The 21,159-nt window shown below is 40.2% G+C and overlaps 3 protein-coding genes across 6 annotated transcripts; 1 reads left to right on the top strand and 2 right to left on the bottom strand.

Annotated features, from left to right (window-relative positions):
• Window positions 1-8: 8 nt before the first annotated feature.
• On the top strand, window positions 9-5,268 carry rnf115a (ring finger protein 115a). The gene is made up of 9 exons (XM_004541237.4): window positions 9-161; window positions 2,073-2,131; window positions 2,371-2,425; window positions 2,570-2,853; window positions 3,003-3,071; window positions 3,160-3,232; window positions 3,308-3,401; window positions 4,245-4,360; window positions 5,028-5,268. The coding sequence occupies exons 1-9, from the start codon at window positions 9-11 to the stop codon at window positions 5,145-5,147; spliced, it is 1,023 nt and encodes a 340-aa protein (XP_004541294.1). The 3' UTR covers window positions 5,148-5,268.
• An 825-nt stretch (window positions 5,269-6,093) lies between these two features.
• Window positions 6,094-13,161, bottom strand: gba1 (glucosylceramidase beta 1). The gene is made up of 12 exons (XM_004541236.3): window positions 13,025-13,161; window positions 12,810-12,887; window positions 12,472-12,663; window positions 12,238-12,384; window positions 10,556-10,689; window positions 10,309-10,481; window positions 10,120-10,209; window positions 9,865-10,012; window positions 7,994-8,218; window positions 7,396-7,559; window positions 7,191-7,307; window positions 6,094-7,106 (listed from the first exon to the last, which is right to left on the bottom strand). The coding sequence occupies exons 2-12, from the start codon at window positions 12,880-12,882 to the stop codon at window positions 7,001-7,003; spliced, it is 1,569 nt and encodes a 522-aa protein (XP_004541293.1). The 5' UTR covers window positions 12,883-12,887; window positions 13,025-13,161; the 3' UTR covers window positions 6,094-7,000.
• Window positions 13,162-14,699: 1,538 nt separating this feature from the next.
• On the bottom strand, window positions 14,700-20,794 carry dap3 (death associated protein 3). Of its 4 annotated transcripts, XM_076890016.1 has the most exons (14): window positions 20,597-20,793; window positions 20,377-20,418; window positions 20,139-20,252; window positions 19,164-19,265; window positions 18,929-19,037; window positions 18,733-18,825; window positions 18,264-18,394; window positions 17,258-17,338; window positions 16,408-16,572; window positions 16,238-16,297; window positions 16,070-16,159; window positions 15,094-15,211; window positions 14,899-15,010; window positions 14,700-14,856 (listed from the first exon to the last, which is right to left on the bottom strand). In XM_076890016.1, exons 2-13 carry the CDS (start codon window positions 20,413-20,415, stop codon window positions 14,925-14,927), a joined length of 1,188 nt encoding a protein of 395 aa, XP_076746131.1. In that variant the 5' UTR covers window positions 20,416-20,418; window positions 20,597-20,793; the 3' UTR covers window positions 14,700-14,856; window positions 14,899-14,924. The 4 variants fall into 4 exon arrangements, with proteins under 4 accessions (XP_076746131.1, XP_004541297.2, XP_004541298.2 ...); XM_004541240.3 differs by having other exon boundaries at window positions 14,828-15,010; window positions 20,565-20,794; XM_004541241.3 differs by having other exon boundaries at window positions 14,828-15,010; window positions 20,608-20,794.
• Window positions 20,795-21,159: the final 365 nt, after the last annotated feature.

Raw genomic sequence — 21,159 nt, 5'->3', positions numbered from 1 at the left:
CGCGGTGCATGCTGGGCTGGAGGTGGACGGCTGCCTTCGGTTTGTGGAGGACCGACGTCAGTGTTTGTGCTGCTCTGGGGAAGATGGCGGAGGCTGCGGCTGTTCCCCCGCATCGGTTTTTCTGTCACTGTTGTAAAGGTGAAGTAAACCCCAAACTACCGGTAAGCAAGAGGCTTTTCTTGTTTATCTGTCAGACTCTTTTAGAATACGTCCGGCTGACAGCTCTGCCTCACCGCTAACGGCCATTTGTTCCGCTTGCTTTCTCGCTACAGCTAAACACCAGCTAGCCTGTTAGCAGTTAGCGACGTCTGCTGTTGTTAACTCACTAAAATAAACTCCAGCTACGAGCTCCGTCAAAGGAAAGGGGTGGGGGGAAAAAACTGACATTAAAAGCAAATATCGACAGGTTTTGTTAGACTTTCCTAGACGTTTCTGTCAAAGCAGTGTACTCGAAGCTCTGCTGTGACAGTTCGGGGATGTTGTGTTTTTCCTCAAAACAACAAGGACTTGTCGAAAACATTTGCGTTACTGCTGCCTTTGTTTAGTGCTTCACACTTAACTTTAGTTGCCTGACAGCTGGTTAGTTTTTAATTTCCGATAAAAACGCAGTGTTGACAGGACGAGTTGGGGGATTTTTGGAAACATAGTTAAACATGTCGTATTCAGTTTCAGTTTTGAAGTTAAAAGTAGAAGCTAAACTCTGGACTCAATGCTGACCTAAACCGTGACATACTTAGCAACTTTAACGTGTTTGAAACATGTCATCCACGTCTTAAATAGTATGGCGTGTGTTTGTATTCAGTGTGTTACAAGTATATTAAATACAACAACCTAAAATTAACCTACTCCAATACAAGGTTATGGTCAGCTGTAGCTTTCTCACAGTTCTCAGTGGCACTGTTTACTACTGTGGTGTTTTGTTGTGTTTTGTAGGTGAAATCTCAGATTCCCCCCCCCCCCTCCCCAAATAAAAAATAATAATAAAAAAATTGCTGGTTGTCATAGTCCTTTAAGAAAGTATTTTTTGTTTGGACAAAAATAATCTTATACTGTGGACAAACTCTGCCCTGTTTAAAAAAAAAAAAAAAATTACAATATTCACAATGAACTGTTGACTGGTTTTATATCACCACTAGAGACACATTAATCTTTTATTTTTATGATCCAGCTGAGGGTGATTCCAGTCCTCCTTGTCACTGACTCTAAAGTGTCCCAGGCACAGTCAGTCCTATGGCATGTCTTCACTGAGCTAAGTGACTCCAACACCTAAGATTGTCGACCTGTGCTACTACAGTACAGCCCAGGCACCAGTCCTCAGTCATCTGTCCGTTTTATACAACAAACTGTATAATCTGTGAGGTTGTCCAATTTGACACTCAACTGATACAAACTGTTTTGCTTACGGCAAAGTTTCTTAACACGTTTTAACCACAAAATTCATTTTAGATCCCCAAATTTCTCTATGCTGTGCGAATATGAGTTTTAAAATTGTCATGTGAACTTAAGCATGGTATAAGCATAATACAAAAGGCTGGCAGTGTTTTCCTCATTCTGTTACACAGGTTTTCTATAACGCCTCTCTTTAGGTGTGGTTGGCAGACCAGCTCTACCTACTTGGTTGCATTCACAAAATACAGGCCGTCACACTTCTTACTGATATTATCTGGCTGTACTTCTTTGTGTGCCATATTAGGCCGCAAAATGTCTTTACGTGCTGTAATTATTTTGTGGAATGGATGCTGATTTGACAGTGATGGAATATTACCTTTTGTCACATCTCATTTTCACACATGCAAAGTGGTGTATAGTTAACCAACACAAACAAATACTTTCAGTTGATAGTGTAATTGAATTTTAATGTAAAAAATTCCAGGTATTTATTGATTCCTGATTTTATTTTATTTTTCTGTGAGAATTGATATAATTGAGAATAGAATATTTAAATTACTGGATAGTTTATGTAGTATGAATAGTTTGAATAGTAGGGTCTAGGAAATTAAAAAAATAAATAAATAAATAAAATGAATTTTTCCTCTTCTATTTGACTCTTACATGGCTCAATCTATTTCTAGGAGTACATCTGTCCGAGATGTGACTCGGGTTTCATTGAGGAAGTAACAGAAGACTCCAGGTAAGAGGTTTTTGTATTATCGTCACTATCCATTTCACTTCTCTAGACAGCATATGATGTCTACACACACACAGGCTTTAGCTGGAACAAGAGCATGGACATGTACTGAAGAACGCTGATGTTGCACTGTTGTAACTTGTAGGCTCACTCTGCAGTTTTGTTCCAGGCTTACGCTACAGCTGAACAGTGCATGTTGCTAATAATGAGTCTTTTGTCCCCTTGTGCGCTGTTTCCCTCAGTCTCCTAGAGGTCGGCGCCAATGGGCTAGATGACACAGCCACACAGTTTGCAGAGGTATGACATGATCTGAAAGGTTTGGGGAGTTGAGGAAGGAATACAGGATAAAGAGGTTTAATTAACATGATTGTATGTTTTACTTTACTTAATCTTTTCCTTTTCTTCTGTTACTGTTCTTTTCTTTATTATTATTTCATCAAGCTATGGCACCTCTTGTTAGTCGAGCGGCCATTTACAAGAGACATTGACAGCCCAGACTCAGAACCTAGGCTCCCTGGTGGGCGCCTGGGGAGTTTCGGTGACCTAGGAGGGTTAGGAGGGGGACCAATTGGGGGATCTGTCCCAGCAGGCCTAGGAGGATCTATGGGGGGCCTACTAGGAGCTGGGGAACACTGGGGACCAGGACGCCCCCCTCGTCTGAGCAGCCAGAGGAGATACCGGTCTAGAGGCAGCAGTAGGCCAGACCGCTCGCCTGCTGTGGAAGGGTGAGTATCACACTAGTTCATCATTTTTCCTGGCTCTATTCTCTGCCTTGAATACTCCCACTTATAATGACAGTGCTATTTATGCTTTCCCCCGAACCGATCTTATTTTTGGTAATGACATTAACTGCTGTACATTTTCTGTTTGTCAGGATTGTACAACAATTTCTTGCTGGTCTTTTTGCCAACTCTGGAATCCCTGGCTCCCCTCCCCTGTCATGGTAATATGACATTATAGAGCAACAAGGTGTTACTACAATTTAAAATAACATTATTATTATTAAAAAGGTCTATTTGTGTTTCGTTCAGGACAGGGATGCTGCACTCTAACCCTGGGGATTATGCATGGGGGCAGGGAGGATTAGATGCTGTGATAACACAGGTAAACAAACTATAAAATAGTCTACAAAATTTGTGTTCTTCTCATGTATTTACATATGTGCCCGTGTCTGTGTAGTTACTAGGTCAGCTGGAGAACACAGGACCTCCGCCAGCAGAAAAGGAGAAGATCTCTTCACTCCCAACTGTCAATATTTCTCAGGAACAAGCCGGTCAGTCACCTCTGATTATCTTTTTTCCTTCACTGTCCCCTGATGTTTCTTTATTCTGTCCTTGAAATACAAATTGCAATTTTGCCATTGCTCGAGTTGTCAGGTCAAACCCCTATTTATTACTACTACAACTAAGTTTGTGTTTTAAATAGTGGTCGCACTATTCATACCTCTTGAAGTCAGTGTGTTGTATGCTGTCCGCTTACAAAATAATCAGTAATGCATTCCAGAAAAATGTTAAACCAAGTATTACTTTGCTTTAGTTGTATATGTGCACTCATTGACATGTTTCCATATAATGTTTTATTTTTACTTGTTTTCAGCTTTGAAAAAAAATAGCTAAGGACAAAGTGTCCATTTTGTTGATACATAGTTGTTTCAAAATCTTCACAGCACTTAAATGTCTTGTATACACTTGCTGCCTGTTAGAAGGAGCTTCTGAAACTGTGCCTGTTAGGGACGAAATGCCCAGTAGCCATGACAATATATATATTTTTGCTTCCTGGTCTTTCACCTCCCCAATTTTCTTTCCTCTTTTGGCTCTGTTCTTCTTGACTTCCTCTTCTTGGTATGCTGTCCTATTTTACCCACTCAGCTGTAACTGTGTGACTAGTTATGCTGTCCAGTTGCTGCAGGACTGTTGATAGCTGACTTTAAGGCATAGATGAATGTCCAGGTGCATTCTCAGGACTTTGTGTTATTCTCTGTTGAGAAGTGTAATGTATATCTCCTCAAGAAACGTAGCTGTACCACTTTGTAAACATGTGTGAAGCTGTCTCAATCAAAAATGACAAGGGTGTTGATGTCAGGAAAAGATTTAAAAACACATATCCTCTTCAATAGATTGCTGTATGGAATGCCCTGTATGCAAAGAGGACTTTAGAGTTGGAGAGCCCGTCAGACAGCTACCCTGTAACCACTTCTTTCACTCAGACTGTATAGTACCGTGGCTGGAAATGGTGAGTCACATCAAAAACGTTGAATTTTTATTAAATATAACCATACCAGAGACCATACATGACATTGAGGATTCTATGTGTTATTTATTCACTTTGCATTTGAGAGCATTCAGATCTACAGGAACCTCAAATATGTGATTTGATTATCTGAGTCATGATGGAAATGCCATGTAGGTGGGACCTGAGTAACACTTAGCTTAAATTGATGATAATGGAGTGGAACTGATGAAGTGTTGTTTTAATGCCACTTCTGTATGCTGAATAATGCTTCCCGATAGTTTATTTATTGCAATGATACAGTCAGTGTTTTTATTATTGCATGGTGCTTTTAGTATGTTATCCTCCTCTGTGAATGTGTTATTTTGAAAATCTACCTGGAATTTGCATGGGACAAAAGGTTAAAAAAAAAAATTACAAATCTGAAAATTTGTTTGCATTCGTCTTCGAGTTATTTGATATTAGCAGTTGGGAAGCTGTGGATAGCACATAATTGGCTGAGCAGATTGAAACATTTTTAAAAATGAGTCACAATCAAAGACAAAGAGCAGACTGACGTCATTTAAAACAGGCCCGAAATAATGTTCCACTTATTAAAACTCTTCTCAGACACTTGTGAGAAAACTGTGCTTAGCAACTGTTTTCTGCATTTTGTTCTGTGGCCGTGCAGCATGACACATGTCCAGTGTGTAGGAAGAGTTTGAACGGAGAAGACAGCAGCAGCCAGCCCCCATCAGAGTCCCCCTCGCTCTCCACGGACCCTCGCACACAGGAGAGATGGTCCTTCTGAGACACCCACCTGTCGCATCCCTTTAGTTCTCCTCGCCTACATCAAGCAGCCCACTGAGAAGACAAAATGCTTCTCATTTCCCTCTGTTCATCTCCGTTGCAGTCATAATCATCTCTGTCTGAGTTTTTGTATTTTTACTTTTTATTATAATGCCTTTCTCCTCACCTGTGTACCAATGCAGACGTCTTAAGAGTCAGTTAAGTTCAGATTTATCTTTTTTTTTATTGCCTAATAACAAACCAGCCTAGATTGTTTATCAAGCCCATATCCTCTGTACTTTGAACCCCCCAGGAAACTGCTTTCAAATCTTTTCTTTAAATATACTGCTGCAATAGACTATGGTGGAGAAATACCAGACTTCTTCATGCTTTTCCCTCTTTATTCATCTTAAGATTACCTAAATCCTGCAACTGAGCCCTGTAAGCATATGAAAAGACTGTAGGTGATTTTTTTTTTCACTCTACGCATGCACAGAGGCAACCCATAACAGCATGAACACCTTTATCCCTGAAATAAATGCTGTTTATGAAGGGTCTGTATAATGTTCTTTGTTGAGATTGTGTCAGGAAGATGTCGAGTGACTGTTGATATGTTAGTGTTTAATTGGATTGGACTGTAAAGGTGTTTATGTTTTTGTGTGCACACTCTGCAGTGTTTCAGGAGCACGACAGTCTTGTATAGGAATCATGTGGAGTTGCTGCTGTAAAATGGTCACAAACAGGTCGGACTAACTACAGAGGAAAGTAAGGGATTCAAGACACCTTTCAGAACTCTTCTAAATCAGAAGAAAACAAAACAATTACCCATAGTACCAGCAAGGGAATAAAAATAAATCCTCAGAGCTTGGCCCCATATACAATGCTTCATATTTCAACATGCTCCTCCTGGTGTGTATAGTATAAACAGCTGGCATCCCTCTGTCATTTTATTCCTGTTTACGACTGTCTTTTGTTTCACATTTTATCACTGTTTGATGTAAATAATTTTAGTCCAACAACTTAAAATTTGCAAAGAAATAAACATGAGAATGGAGGCCCAAATGTGAAATACTTGGTAATGAAACTGTATATTATATATATGAAAAAAATGTCTATGATAAACTGTCTATGATGTATTAATAAACTGAAAAAAAAGTCATTGTTTCATTTTCATTGTTCACAATCCATGTAATAGTTGTTCCTCCAAATTTCAAACATTGTTTTATTTAGCAAATATGATTAAATAGCAACAACTTAAATTATTTACAGATTCAGTGCATTACATGATTTGATCAGAGCCATGTCAAGCATGTTATTAAAAGGAAATCAAGGCACCAGTGATTACGTAGCACAGGCTAATGTGTATATTCTTTTCAGGCATCATTTTTCCCCCCCCAAGACATTTGAAAGGGGAAATAATGTGTTGAATGTCTGGTTTCCTGTGGTTATTTTAAATGAATACAGGAATTACTCAAGTTATGTTTAAAAAAAAAAAAAATCACAGCAAAACAAAATAATATGTCTGTGTGATGAAACTTAAAACATAAAACAGCTTTTGTATTAGGGGTTTTTGGACCAAACAGTTGTGGAGACTCCCAAAGCCACACTGAAATCTTTCTCAAGAACTAGGGGCTTATAAGGGCTTTTTTCCTGTTTGTATTCACACTGCCAAAAGGAATGCTGAAGTGATGCAATCGCCCTACATTTATGTCAGAGGTTCCTCTTGCTTGCTTGGTCCAGAGGTAGGAGCTAAACAAAAATTAAGGCCCTAAAATCAGGAGGTTTTATGATCATCCTGTGTGCAAATTTGCAGAGAAATGCTTTTAATGTGGTTCAGCTGAAACAAATATGCAGTCTGAGAAACTGCTTTAATGATCACTGCCTTTTCCAAGCAAGTGTGAGCAGAGAATGAGCTGGAGCAGTGGAGGGGATGTAACCCACAGGAGGGTCCCAGACTTCAAACAGGATGTCTGATGATGATCTAAAACAGAAAAACAAAGCATAGAAACAGTTCAGTGTTTACCCATCATGCCACATTTCCTACAACAGATTAAATATGCCTTACCTGTTGAGTATGATGAGCACTAGTGAGCCATCAGGTCGGATGAAGGCAGAAAATTCCAGGTGTGTCTCTCCACTGGCAGACACCCCCACTCTCTGAGACCCCTCCCACAGAAACTTGCTGTGTAGAAAGATCATGTAAGAAGATCTCAGTGAAGTAATGGAACGGGTGAAATGTAGCATTCAGTGTGAGCAGAGATCCTGACTACCTGAAGTGGGCCATGCTGTAGAAAGACGGCTGCTTGTAGAAGACATCACGCGTCGCATCCACTATAACAGGGCTGTCCACTAAGTTTTTAACCCAGTTTGGTCCACCGTTCGGGTCCAGCGCCAGGTTCCAATCAGTCCAGCCGACCACATAATGATTCAAGTCCTGCCGTGGAGAAAAACACCCACAGTTTACTATCTACTACCTCCTCTGTGTTTTGTAGTAAGATGTGTAATTTAGTCAGCCTGCTGAACTAGCATTTTGTTTAACTATCGCAGGGATTGCACGTCTACATAAACAAATTCCTCTGGACTCTCAGAGCGTCTGCAGCCTGAATTCACCCATGCAAAAGAGAGAGAATGGAAGGAGTCCAATTTCCCTTGAAAGAGAGTGAAGAAAGAAGAAACTAAACACCAGTTCCAGCTTGCTTTGATGGCCTGCAGGCCTGCAGTCTCTCGAGTGTGTGCACAACCTGCACTGCAGCACGAAGGGAGGTGACTCACCTTTCTGGAACAGCTCACAGCTTGTCAAATTCTCTTTTTGCAGTGGATCTGACTGAACAAGCACAAACCTCCACGCATCAGATAATATGATCTTACCTCTATAATGTCATGTGCATACTGTTCAGCTCTGTCCCAGCTTCCCAGCATCACTCCTTTGTTTAGCGGGTTCCAACCAGCGCAGGCCTCTGTGCCAAACAGGTAATACTCCGGGTAGAGGTCATGGGTGGTTCCCAGGCTGATGTCAGGTGGCACAACGCTGTCTAAGTACCAGTGGACTGCCACACCATGGATGTACCTTCCTGCATGAATATCACTTAAGACCTGGAGGGACAAGAGGGAAAAAATAATAACCAAAACAAGAAGCACTCAGAGAGCACAAACCTCTGCTAGGGCAGCTCAGTCGCTGGACAGTATTTACTATTAAGGGGAACCTTTCACATTTTTACATATTCATTTTGTTTTCTTTGTTATTTTGAAATGTAAGAAGTTTTGTAGTGCAGTTAAAACCAATAGCTAATTTTAATATACTTCACATAATTTTGATTGTTTATTGTTTAGTACATTTGTTTAAATGTACACTAATAAATAAAGTGAAAAAAGTTTTGCTTTGTTTTTAAAAAAAAAAAAAACACTTATTCATAAAACATTGTAAATGTACTCAAATTGGTATTTATTTAAAAGCTATAAGCTTTTACTGTAAAGTAAATAACAATGTCGTAATATATTAACATATTTAGAATCCCCACATATCCCTATAAGCGTATGTTGTCAGGTCAGAGGTCAAACGTGACGTGACATTTTAAATCCTTATATGGTACTTTCTGTGTGTTGACAATACACCATACTTGTAAGAATCATAGTTTCTAAGCATTAAGACTTTTTGTCGATTTTATCAATAAATCATTCAATTTTATCAGAATTCACTCATAACTTCACAGATAGAAAGATGACACACACGTGCAAACCTCCTTGGCAGAGATAAGGAATAAAACTTTCCACGTGGTTAAAGTAACAGCGCCACAATTTTCCAGATCAGTCCTAGAAAAGTATACACAAAATACTGGATTTATTTCCTCCCAAAAGGTTTCAGTAAAGTCTTTAAATATACGTTTCCTCACAGCCGCTGTAGACACTGAGTAAAGTAAATGTCCTTTTATGTGATTCCAATTCCAGTCACGACTCATTTTACCACTATAAACTCTCCTCTGGACTTTCATCGAGTGACACCAAGTTTTTTTTCTTAAAGTCCTTCCCCTAGCTTCAATAGGCTAACTGGAAGCTAATTATAGCATAATGGGTAAATACTGATTTTAATAAGTTATTTGGTTAAATTAGACTACAGGGCCACAGTTTTGCCTGTTGCTTGCATTTTTCTTTTGCAGATCCAACAACTTCCCTATTTTTTGGTGTAAATCAGTCTTTGGAGTTTGTAAGTGGCTAATTCATCCATATATACTTTAATATCCCTCCACAAGTCATGTTAATGGAAATTATGGTTGAAACAGTGATTAACAAGACCTTGAAAAGGAAAAATAATGCACTTCACTCAACATAATTGTGAAAGATGCCTTACAGTGTTAGTGGTTTTGACTTTATTTGTTGAACCACTGCAGAACATTTGCATTAATCTGCTTTTAGCCTGGTTTCATCTGATTCTTAACTGTCGTGAAATAGCAAGACAAGCGTCGTTCTTTGGGTTGATTTCTATCAACAGCTTATCAGATTGACATTTTTTCCTTTGCTGAACAGTTTGGACACCAAGTTTGTGAGACTTGAAGTCAAAAAAAGTTCTTTATTCCCTCTTCCCCTTCTTGTATTTCACTACATTAGGCTTTCAAGTTATCTTGTTAAGATGTTTTGGATTCATTTATTCTCCTAAAACTGATTCATTTTTAATTTCTTATTTGCCTCAGGTAAAATAAAGTTTGCCATGACCTTTCCTGCTACCCTTCTGTTTACTGACTCACCACTTTGGCCCAGTGGGGCAGCAGAATGCGGCTGTCATCCAGTATGAGGATGTGTGTGTGTGGGTATGACGAAGCGTGCAGGGCAGGGCCCAGGTCTAGAGACACCCAGTCCCTCTGCTCCTCAGGAGTGAAGCCCAGGGCTTGAAAACTGCAGTGAGACAAATATGCTTGTCAGTCTGCTGCAAAATTTAGAATCCACAGCTCAATGCTTAACATTTTTTATATGAAAAAAACTTTTAATGCATCTGAGTAGACCTGTAGTTTGTCATCATTCCTGCAGAGGGCTCGTTTCCTGTCGTCAGTGCCCAGAAGGTCAAGTTATATTTAGCATATTCCTCCAGGAACCTGACAGGAAATGATTAAAGCACCAAACAGAATACATTTCTCTTGAATCATGCTCCTCCAATATCTGATATCAATCTGATTTTAAGCCACAGAAGTCACCTGACATAGTACTGAGCCCAGGTTTTATGCTCCTTGCCCCCTGGCTGGCCCTTCAGGGAGCCCTTTCCTGTGAGTGCACCGTTCGTTTTCATCCAGGCGGGGGCACTCCAGGCACTGGCCAGCAGAGACAGAGGACGAGGAGACAAGGCCTGCGCACGCTGCAAGAGAGGGATCTGGAACACAAAGGAGGTAAGATGAGACATGGGCGACAACGGCCGTGTCAGCGTGCGAGACAAAAGACAGACACCTTCATGTTGATGTCTTCTGGGGCCAGAGTGAAATTGTGCAGATCATAGTCTCCAGGTGTGTCAGCATAGGTGTACAGACGTGTGGAGAAGTCACAGCTGGCCATGGGGACACGCACTACACTGTAGCCGATACCTGCCACAAAACACATCAACACAACCAAAGCTGGGGGATAAATCAGTATTATTACTCAACAATTATAGCATTTTATTCCACGGTGTAAAAACTCTTTAAAGAATATGTTTTAGAAGACTGGTGAACAAGCCATGCAATAGATTTCCAGAAATCTGAGGCATCAATAACAACGTCCAAGGAAGCTGTTCTGGCAGGATGCCCTTCATAGTAGCTGAGTCATGGCTGTAGTTGTAGTTTTTGGGCAAGAAAAGAACTCTGCAGGTGTGCTCAACTTTCACAGTCTTTCAACCTCCTCACCAGGAGAAGGCTCTTTCAGCGTTTTCTGCCGACCTACGCCATTGCACTCTCGTCCTAGTGAGCAGCCTCCACACAGAGAGGGGAATCCCAGACAGCCCACTTCCAATGGAGAAGAAAAGAAAACAAAAAACCCACGTACCACCCTTTTTGTCCGTACATTTGCCAGGCAGCTGTTGGTGTTTACTGGTCGACTGCTTTCCCACAGTGCAGTCAGCTTCACTAAAATGATTTCCTCCTTTCAGTTAACCAGATAAACACATCTGGCCTCAGCTTAGGAGGGAAGCAGGACATCTGGGAAGTGGAAAATAATTGAACTAAGGCCATTTTTGGTTAAAATCGTTTTTTCCTTCCTGAATGAAGGTAATTGTGTTGAATGACTGTTGGTTTTGATCTGCTTTTTTTCTTCCTTTTTGGCTGCTCTAAGACATCTACAAGTGTCAATAATCCTGTAATCATGGCACCATCTATTACTTGCCTCAGGCCAGTGATGTCAATGATCAGGGCTTGGCAGGATGTGCACCGTTTTTTGTTCTTCATGTCCTCAGGTTTTATATTTCTAACCAAACTGTAACTGAATTAGATGAGACTCTACTTTATAGAGGGCCCTAATACTAATTTCCAGCTCTATAGCTTTAAACTTTGACTCTACTAGAACAGCTTTGCGTTACAGTTCACCACACTTGCATTTTACTGGGCCTGGGTGCAGTTTCATCCACTGTGAAACAAGCTTTTTTTTTTTAGCTCCCTTGCCCCATTCTTTAATGACACTTTCTTCTGATTGGCTGCCCTTCATACACACCAGGTCTAAACAGCAGGTGAGTGGGTTTGCTGTGCTAAGTACCCTTCAGATCACTGGGGACATGCTGTCTCACTGATGTCGTACTACCATTGTAACAGTGTAACAGTAAATGTATAGAGAAAATAAAAAAGGAGACACAATTAGACACAAAACCCTTTTCTAGTTATTCTGCATATATTTGTTACATCTGTGTATATCATTGGGGAATAATTTTATTTTTTAATCACTCAGTCAATTATAACTGGTGCTGATACTGGGCTATGACATGTTTTGATGATCATCATGCTGCTGATGCAAGTTAAAAAAAAGTGCCTTTTAATACCCCAAACTGTCTAACATCTCCTCGTTTCTGTTACCCTTCTTATACCTATTAGTATTATTTTACTGCCTGACTTTGTATCGCCCTTTCGTAGGCTGTAAGGCTATGTCTCCCCGGTACAGTGGCAGTGTACCTTCACTGGAGAAGTACTGCCTCAGCAGCTGTTCCTGTGCACCAGCAGAAAGAGAGAGTATATTGATGGCTGCTGCATCTGTCATCGCCCCTCCAAATCCCCTGGTCTTCTGGTACTTCTGATAGGGAACGATAGTCAACCTGAGCCCTGAAAGAAACACAAAAGCAGACAGAAATGCTCTGCACCTGCTCCAGCATCACTGATGGTATCTTAAAATGCCACTCCTCTACCCACTTTCTCCAGTGCTGTTAGCCCGAACTTCACCCTGACTGGCCTCCAGTCTGCTGCCCGCAATGTTGCTCAGGTAGGACGAGAACTGGCCCAGTGGAGGTAGGCTGACAGATCCAATGCTGTCACAATATGTCGAATTACATTCACACACCACAGAGTCATAGCCAAAGTTTCTGGCAACACATTTATTGTAACCTGGGAGAAGAATAAATCTAGTTAACAATTATTCTTCTGCAGTAATAAAAGACACACAAGCTGTGTGTGTGTGTGTGTGTGTGTGTGTGTGTGTGTGTGTGTGTGTGTGTGTGTGTGTGTGAGAGACTGTGTGTTTTCCTGGTTACCTGCAGAGAGGATCACTTGTGCTGCCACGAAAAGGAGCGCCCACAGGACAGATGACAGAGATGAAAGGGCCATTTTATCTACAAACAGAGTAGTTTTAAACATAGAAGTGCGAGTTTTTATTTAGAAAAACACACGTATCAGACAGAGGTGCGTGCTTTTACTAATATCCTTGTCATACGGCGCACTTTGTAAACGTAGAAGAAGATGTGCTCACCTTAGACGCTCCTGCAGTTTACCTCATGTCCTACAGAGTTACTAGAAAGGTCAGTCCTCCTCACGTTTCTCCAATTTGATCAAATGTCATCCCAAACAACTTTCCCCACTTCCTCCCTATTAGCCAGTCATGTGACGTTACATATGATCACGTGAACAACTATGCAATATTCCGCATCGGCAGCCAGGTGGTGCTATACCTTCATTTTTTCCCCACTTTTTTTTTAGATCAACTTTATTGCAACATAGAGAGCAAGAAGTGCAAAGGAAGAAAATACTAAGCCAATTACGTAACTGCACGATTGGGCAATAGAACAATATACGGAAAATTACAAAAATAAATATTTTTAAATATTTTGTAAATATATTAATAACCTCAGAAAGGTTTTCAGTTCAGCTGATTTTAATTTATATAGCCCCAATTCACAGCAAGCTACCTCAATGCGCTATATTTGAGAAATTATGAACCTGAAAGCTTTGAAAAAAACAGTTTAAAATAAATAAATAAATAACAACAGATTACTGCTGTTACTAACATCTTGTAAGGAATAAAAGCTATTTTATTTGAACGACTTTTTCCGATTTCTTCACTGATCAAATAGGCTTTACGCATAAATGTCAAGTTCTTCCTCCATTTCTGTATTGTAATGTCTTTTTCTGTTACGCTAGCTTTTCAGCGGCTTTTCCATTTGGTTATCATATCTGGGTTTCGGGGAGGATGCATCTCTAGGTCTGCGTGATTCTTTTTGTGTCACACGTGTGTTGTGAGACATGACTTCACGTTTGGAAACCTGAGCCAATTAAAATGTGGGACATTGTCGTAATATGTGGGACAAGGGCACGAGGGATAAAAATGCAGTGCAGGCCAACAGGAAATGGGACACGTGGTCTCCAAGCTGGTGAATGTATGAAACTAGACTAGTAGTAAATTTACTAGTACTGCATTTTGAACCAGCTTGCTTTTATTCACCGACATTCGTAGTAGATCATAATAAATCAACAAACAACTTTGGACCATAAAAGTAAGCCAGTGATGTTTGGTTACAGTTTTTAAAATTATTAATTAAAATTTGTAAAATTCAACCCCAGTGAATTATTTATCAACTAGTCATAAAGTCCTGATGACTGCCATTTATCAAATGTTCAGAGAGGCTGCTATATTCTCTTGTAGAATTTACCTCATTAAGTAAATCCCAGAGATATATAGGTGTAGACACTTAATGACTGAAATTACAATTTTCTATTTGCTAGCTGGTTGGTATTGGGGAATACACACTTTTTCCCAGCATATGGTGATCAGCAACCCTTTCCTATGCCTGTGTGAATCCAGTAATCCTGCTCGGTATAGCAGATCCACCTGGACTTTGGTCCTGGTTTTTGAAAAGTGTGTTTCTGACTGTACCTGAAACCCAAACTCCGGGGTGTGAAACAAAAGTCCTGGGGGCCAGAATCACCCTGAGAAAGACTGGACTTTTAACTGCATCCAATTTTAAAGCTTTTCCTAACACCTTCCCCATGGCCACTCACAATATACCAAAGTAATTAAACTTAGATTGCTGTAATTTTACACATTACAGTATCCTATATTAAGATATCTAATTGATTAAATGTGTAGTTAAACTATTTACACTGACAGAAATTGAGGATTTCGGACCACATAAGATCAAAGTGCTGACAAAACCAAAAGCACTATTTTCTTTATTTTAACATTTTATTATCAAAGTAGCACGCATGCATCATAGTTTACAACAGTATACATATTACAGACATGGACACATGTATGTTTTTGTATTTCTAGTAGACCGATACTGTGTGTGTGTGTGTGTGTGTGTGTGTGTGTGTGTGTGTGTGAGTGAGTGAGTGTGAGTGTGTGTGAGAGAGATTTTAATCTGTTTGCATCCTCATAAGAAGCCACAAATTCTGTCCAACATTGATGGATTCTTGTTGCTCAAGAAGACGAGTTCTTTTTTCCCTTCCTCAGTTCGACCTGATTAGAGGAAAAAAATTAAAATATTAGAAACACAGCCTAAATTACGTGTTATTAGTGTCACCATCACCATCCTCGCTCACTCTGTGGGTGCTGCAGCCAGTGGCGGTCCATATAGTAGAGGCAACAGCTCTCAAACTCCTTCTCGCTGTAGTTGGGCACAGAAACTGGAATGAATGGATCCATGCTGTCAAACCCCCTCTGATGATGAAAACACAAACAGAACACAAAACATCAAATCTCACTTTCAACCATGTTTAAAGCCTTTCAATACAGCTGATGATCACTTACATACTGACAATAACTTACAATAGAAAAATAGAGAACGTATGAATCATCATAAAAATGCAAAACATGCACTGCAGGCTCTAACAAATATCAGTCTTTACATAAGATAGATGCACTAAAGGGGAAAAAAATCAATAATGCACATTTCTAAATATGAATTAATGCATTTAAAAGAAAAGAAAAAGTTCAGGTCAAGCCCACACAGTGTGAACTTACATCACCAACACTTTTTAATGGGGGGGGGGGGGGGATCAGAATGTTTTACGAGCCTGCTTTGAGTTTTATTGTTTAATCGTTATCCAAAGTAAGAAGTGGGCGACAGAGATGGATTTATCGGTCCATCTGCAAATGAATCTTGTGACACGCATACATCAGACAAATATGGCTGTGATGAACAGAACGGACTGCATTGGCACAGTCACGCTGTATAACTGCAAAACTGAACCCAGCGAGCAGAATGGGAACAGTAACAGAAGCATTCACATTCATGCTGCTGCATAGAAGAGCCAGCTTACTAAAGAAAGAGGGCGTGTATGCACTAAACAAAGAATAAGATTCATCCTTTGTTGACAAATGTCACAAGAAATCTGTTTTCTGACAATATTGCTGGTTATGCAGCATGATTTGATGCTCACAGACAACAAAATGTTGCTCAGTCTGCAATTTCCTGACTAATAGCCGAAACTGAAAATGACAAGCAAAGACTAATCTGCCGTCACTGCTTGAGGGCGAGTGCTACAGATAATAAAGCACAATCAAATGACCTCTAACCTCTCCGAGCAGCTCTTGAGGCAAGTAGGCAGATTTGGGGGTGTAGAGCGATCCCGTCTGGGACAGAGTGGCGATAATGGCGCCTCCAGTCTAAAACGAGAGAGAGAGAGCGTTAATGGAAAATCTCTTCAACGTAATATTCTCGTAAACACCTTGTGCTCTTCTCACCCAGTCGTTCCTCATGAGCTTCCTCAGGTTATAAATCAAAGTGAGCTCCTCTGGATCGACCTGATAACAGTGAGAAAGTGAGACGCATGAGATTTTCCATCTGTGGCAAACGTAGAAGAAGCCTGAAAACATCTTTGAGGAATAACAGGACTCTATATGTGTCTTCTCACAGCACTCTTATCCTCCTTCTTGATGGTGGATCTTCCCCACAGGCCATTGACACCATCCACTGCCACGGCCAAGTGGAAGTCTGAACCCGGTTGCCCGCTTTGCAGCCTCAGCTCCTTCATCACCGCCCCCACAACATCACTGCTGCTCTTCACACGAGATATACCCTAGAGTGATGCAATACCATTTGTTATGGAAGCAAAATCAAGAATATAAATAACAGTAACTCTGCAGCAGAAGAAAATCTGAGTTATTGTAGCGTGTGGGTGGGACGGGGAAGCCTGTAAACATCCAGCTGTTTGATACAGAAGCCAAAAGAAGAAAGGAAAAAAAAAACCTGGATACCCGTCTGTCTACTCGCTGTTGTAGGATAATTGCTTAATATAAGCTTTATCCATATATATGACAAGCTTACCCCTACATTTAAAGAAAAAAAGAAAAAAAAAAAAAAGAAGAAAAAAATATTTTTTTATATATATATATATATATATATATATATATATATATATATATATATATATATATATATATATGCACCATCTTTTAAAGAAATGGGAATAATGAGACAACTGATACAAGTGGGAAATTGACAAGCTGCATATAAATTCCTGCAGCATTTGTCAGCATGCATGGTGCAAAAGTATTGTTCTGATCCATCAGTGCTCAGTTCATTCGCTATTGATCTCCAGCAAGCACAGGCAAGGTGAAAGATGAAACTTTAATGACCTGTGTGTTGGGAATCAGTCAGGCAGGACAAAAGAATCAGTAACAGGATGATGAAAATGTTTTGGAGGGTAAACAAATCCTCTAAACAACAGAACTCCCACTTATTTGTACAGAGGGAGGACTCACCTGATCCACCAGCTCTCCTAGCAGACTTCCCTCCTCGGTGAACTCTCTCTTTGTCCACATGTAGCGATGCTTTGTCTTTATCTGGCAAAGAAACAGAAACATTAAACTCTCATCATTTCTATTTGAATTCCTCACCAGACTTTTACCCAACCCTTTCAATGTTTCTCATAGTTTTAGATTTGCTACCTTGAACTACTTTTATGCCCACTTGCATATGTGCACCTGCAATATATACTGAATCTCCTCCAGTGTGTTCAAATGGCAACCTTAGGGTTTTATTTTGAGAAAGAAGTGAAAGTCAGAGGAGAACAGATCTGGTGTGTAGGGTAGATGAGGAGCCAAAATTGTGTTAGTGTAGACAGAAACTTCCTGCCATGGTGAAATCACAGATTCATAAGTACAAGTAGTCAGAACAGAACATCGTAAAAATGGAAGTGGTCTGGACGTGCATAAGGAGAAGACTTGAAGACGGAATCTAACGAAGGAAAATTTAAGCCAGTTATAGTAATTTTCAAGTTTGGTGGTTACATATGGGTACATATATTTACTATTTATAGACATTTTTTTTCTAGGGGGGTGCATTTAGTAGAAAGGACAGTATAGATTAGCCATTAAAGTAGGGACAGAAAGAGGGCGAGTGGCTGGAAGTGAATGAAGTGGACTGGGATCCAAACTACTGGATCAATAATGATCACAGTTTATGGCACACGGGTCGTCTGCTCAACCAGGTGTGCTATTGGTGGAACATTTTTTCTTTAAAATGTTACACAAGTTTGGATGAAGACCATCGCTGAAATTTACATGCTACAGGAACCTGTGTCTCCATGTCAAACATACCATTTTCCGGGGTAAAGACGGGTAGATTTAAATGGTGTCATTTAATAACTTAAGTTAGTCCTAAACTACATCAAAGCCAGTACTTGTCCAGCTTATTGATAAGCCTTTATCTCACTTTGAATACTCAAAGTACTCTAAATACTGCGTATTACTGTGTCCATATTGTTACCTTTGAAAGGAAGCGTTCGTTGGTGAGCCTGAAGTTGCGTAACCATGTCGTGGCTTGTAATGGCTGATCAAAGCGAGACGCGTTATAGGATGAAGGCAGCAGCTCCTTACAGTTCTTCACCCATTGATCAGCTGCGCGAGCAAAGAAGATACTGATCGTTAACTTCTCACGAAGGAGATGCAGCGATTGTGAAATAATATATTCATCATTAAAAATAAATAAATAGGTTTAAAGACCTTTAAACCGACACCACACTCTTTCTGAACGACTAATACATTTATCATTGGATTTGCAAGCAGGGTGGTTGAAAGTTGATCGCATACAACAGAAAAACATCACTAAAGGTCATTTTATTTGCTGACAGGTTGATGCCAGTCAACGAGCCACATAACAGGCCATTGAATCAGCGCATCCCAAACACTTTCTTACTGTTTACTAATCAGACATTTAGCCGGTGTGTCTGTCTCACCATCAGGAATATGAAGCACCAGCCATCCCTGTGTGTAGCAGAAGTGGACAGCGTGACAGAGAGAAATCGTCTTCCCAGTACCCTTCTGCCCATCTGAACACCTTGATAAGGACAACGACTGCTTTAATCAGGATCAAGAGCTAGAGTGCGTTCACTTTTCTGTAAGCGGCAGCGCAGGTGTGTTTCTGAAGGATACAAAATAAATATCGCAGAGCAGGTTTGCTGTAGTCTGTTTTTTTCAGGTAAGAGATGACCTCAAGGCTTGGCTGCCTCACCATGATGCAAGCTTCGTTAAATGTCTTCACCTAAAACCATGGAGAAGAATTTATCAGTGCTGCTTAAATCATTTAAGAAAAACTACACTGTAATCTACAAACAAGGTCACATTTGTAACTTTTCTATGCAGATCTCACATCCAAGGATGAACTTACCTGTTGCTGATAGCGCCAAGGGAGGCCTGAAGGGAACAGCGTGCGGATATGTGCAGAGGGCAGAGTGTAGTACTGTCCGATGTGCGTCTCTGAATGACATGCCTGGAAGGAAACGCAGGTCAAACTCATAAGCTTTTTTCAGTCATTTCAATTAAAGGGACAACAAATTCCAAATATCTGATTTAAGAATAAGCAATGCAGTCGCATTTCTATAAAAGCTGCAACAAAATGTTTTTAAATTGGATCTTTGTCAGTTGCTCAGCAACCCTCAGATTGCCCTAAACAGAAATATATACTCGTCCTCTATATAACAACATTTTATCCACCATCCTGTAACCATTTTCACCGTATAAATCTCAATCTGGCTGTAATGGTCACGAACGAGTTCTCATGCAGTTCATGCAGCACAAACAAAAATCTTCAGGACAGCAGAAGAAAGAATGAAACACCGTAAAATGAAGACTGACAATGCTCACTGACAAATCTTTTGAACAGACACCAAATTCTGTGAGTGCGTCGCTTTTCAAGGCAACACATTTATGCAACATAACCTGAACGTAAAAGAAATTCAGCTAGATCAAACACAATTTCCTCTATTCAGAAAAATAACAACTTATAGTAAAAAAAAAAAAGGAAAAAAAGGAACAAACACTAATAAATGTAAAGTCTAACATGTGGCTTTTGACCTGAAATAGAAGATAATGCGTTTTCTTTTTGTTTGTTTTTTCATTTTGGTAAGTTTGGACCTTTTGTTTGCTATTGCTGATTTTTAGTCTTAAAAATTTTTTTAAAATAAAGATTTGTGTTTAAATAATTTTCCCTTCAGTGTGTTGAACGGCAGTGGTGGTTTGTTCATCTGTTTTGCTTTTCTTTGTTAAGTTAATGTTGGGCAGGTACATGTTTAATAGACTAATGATTCAACACTTATCCCAACAACACGAGTATGAATCCAGCTTTGCCTCATGTCTTGCTTACCGGGTCGCTCTCCGGTGTCCTGAAGACTGAGAAAGGTTCCGGTTCCGAGTCTACAGCCACAGCCTCCTGCTGCTGCCTGCGTCCACCGCTGTGAAGGGACCTTACGTGGGTTACCTGCAACATTTTGCCACAACAGCTGTTAGTAAAAACATTTTTGACCTGACAGTTTTGACAATAAAGTGAAATATTTAAGTACTGTCCAGGTTACGAAGAAGCAGCTTCTAAAGCCTATCCTCACCGTTGGCCGTAGCCTTGAGGACAATCTGTGAAGAGCCATGACCTGAAACAGGGTGGACAGAGAGAAACAATTCAAAACGCCAGGATATATAAACACACACCAGTGTCCTGTAACCTTGCATAAACAGTTAGCTAACAGCTAGCTGTGTCGTCCTGCAGACACGTATGTAATAAGTAACGGGAACGAACCCAGAGCCGCGCGGACGCTGAAAGCTGCTCACCTGCGACTCACTTCATTAAATGTTCAGTGAGGAAGATTTCGACAAACGTCATCTGCTGAAAAGGCTCTCCAGACTCCGGTCACGGAAAGTAAATACTGCACAAACCGAGCCGATGTCAATGTGCCAGACCTGTCATGGACACCGCCATCATGCTGCACACAAAGGAAGTGACGTGACGCGGTGGTTTAGCCAATCAGACCGCACGAGGCGAGGCGACAACAAATGAGGAAAATGGAGTTTATCAGACTTTGACGTTTGGCCTCTGATAATTACGGTACAGTTATTATGACTGTTTAATACATTATAAAGGGTAAAGACAGTGATCTTTAAAGCATTAGATATATCCCTGTTCTCCGGATTTAGGTAAGATTAACAGCAACGGTACAGTAATCTCAGTTAACCATCAGATTAGTTGCCTGGAGATTAAACAAAAAAAGTTACAAGGCTCGTGATGAATATTCATGATGAGAAATTAATCAGCTAAATGTCTTTGCTCATGCAATATACTTCGTGTTCTTCTTTAGGGATCACCTCTGCAGATCATCTGTCTCCATCTCAACCTA

This window comes from Maylandia zebra, linkage group LG11, assembly GCF_041146795.1.
Source record: "Maylandia zebra isolate NMK-2024a linkage group LG11, Mzebra_GT3a, whole genome shotgun sequence".
Taxonomy (NCBI): Eukaryota; Metazoa; Chordata; class Actinopteri; order Cichliformes; family Cichlidae; genus Maylandia; species Maylandia zebra.
The sequence above is the reverse complement of the archived record's forward strand: the minus strand, read 5'-3'. Positions and strand labels throughout refer to the sequence as shown.

Coding starts and splice junctions, on each gene's coding strand:
- rnf115a (XM_004541237.4), top strand. CDS start 9: ATGCTGGGCTGGAGGTGGACGGCTGCCTTCGGTTTGTGGAGGACCGAC. Junction 3,072..3,159: donor GGCTCCCCTCCCCTGTCATG/GTAATATGACAT, acceptor TGTTTCGTTCAG/GACAGGGATGCTGCACTCTA. Junction 3,402..4,244: donor TATTTCTCAGGAACAAGCCG/GTCAGTCACCTC, acceptor CCTCTTCAATAG/ATTGCTGTATGGAATGCCCT.
- gba1 (XM_004541236.3), bottom strand. CDS start 12,882: ATGGCCCTTTCATCTCTGTCATCTGTCCTGTGGGCGCTCCTTTTCGTG. Junction 10,690..12,237: donor GCAGTACTTCTCCAGTGAAG/GTACACTGCCAC, acceptor GTTTTGTGGCAG/GTATCGGCTACAGTGTAGTG. Junction 8,219..9,864: donor TGCCCCACTGGGCCAAAGTG/GTGAGTCAGTAA, acceptor TTGTCCCTCCAG/GTCTTAAGTGATATTCATGC.
- dap3 (XM_004541240.3), bottom strand. CDS start 20,415: ATGGCTCTTCACAGATTGTCCTCAAGGCTACGGCCAACG. Junction 16,298..16,407: donor AGAAGGAGGATAAGAGTGCT/GTGAGAAGACAC, acceptor CACTGTTATCAG/GTCGATCCAGAGGAGCTCAC. Junction 16,160..16,237: donor AGCTCATGAGGAACGACTGG/GTGAGAAGAGCA, acceptor CTCTCGTTTTAG/ACTGGAGGCGCCATTATCGC.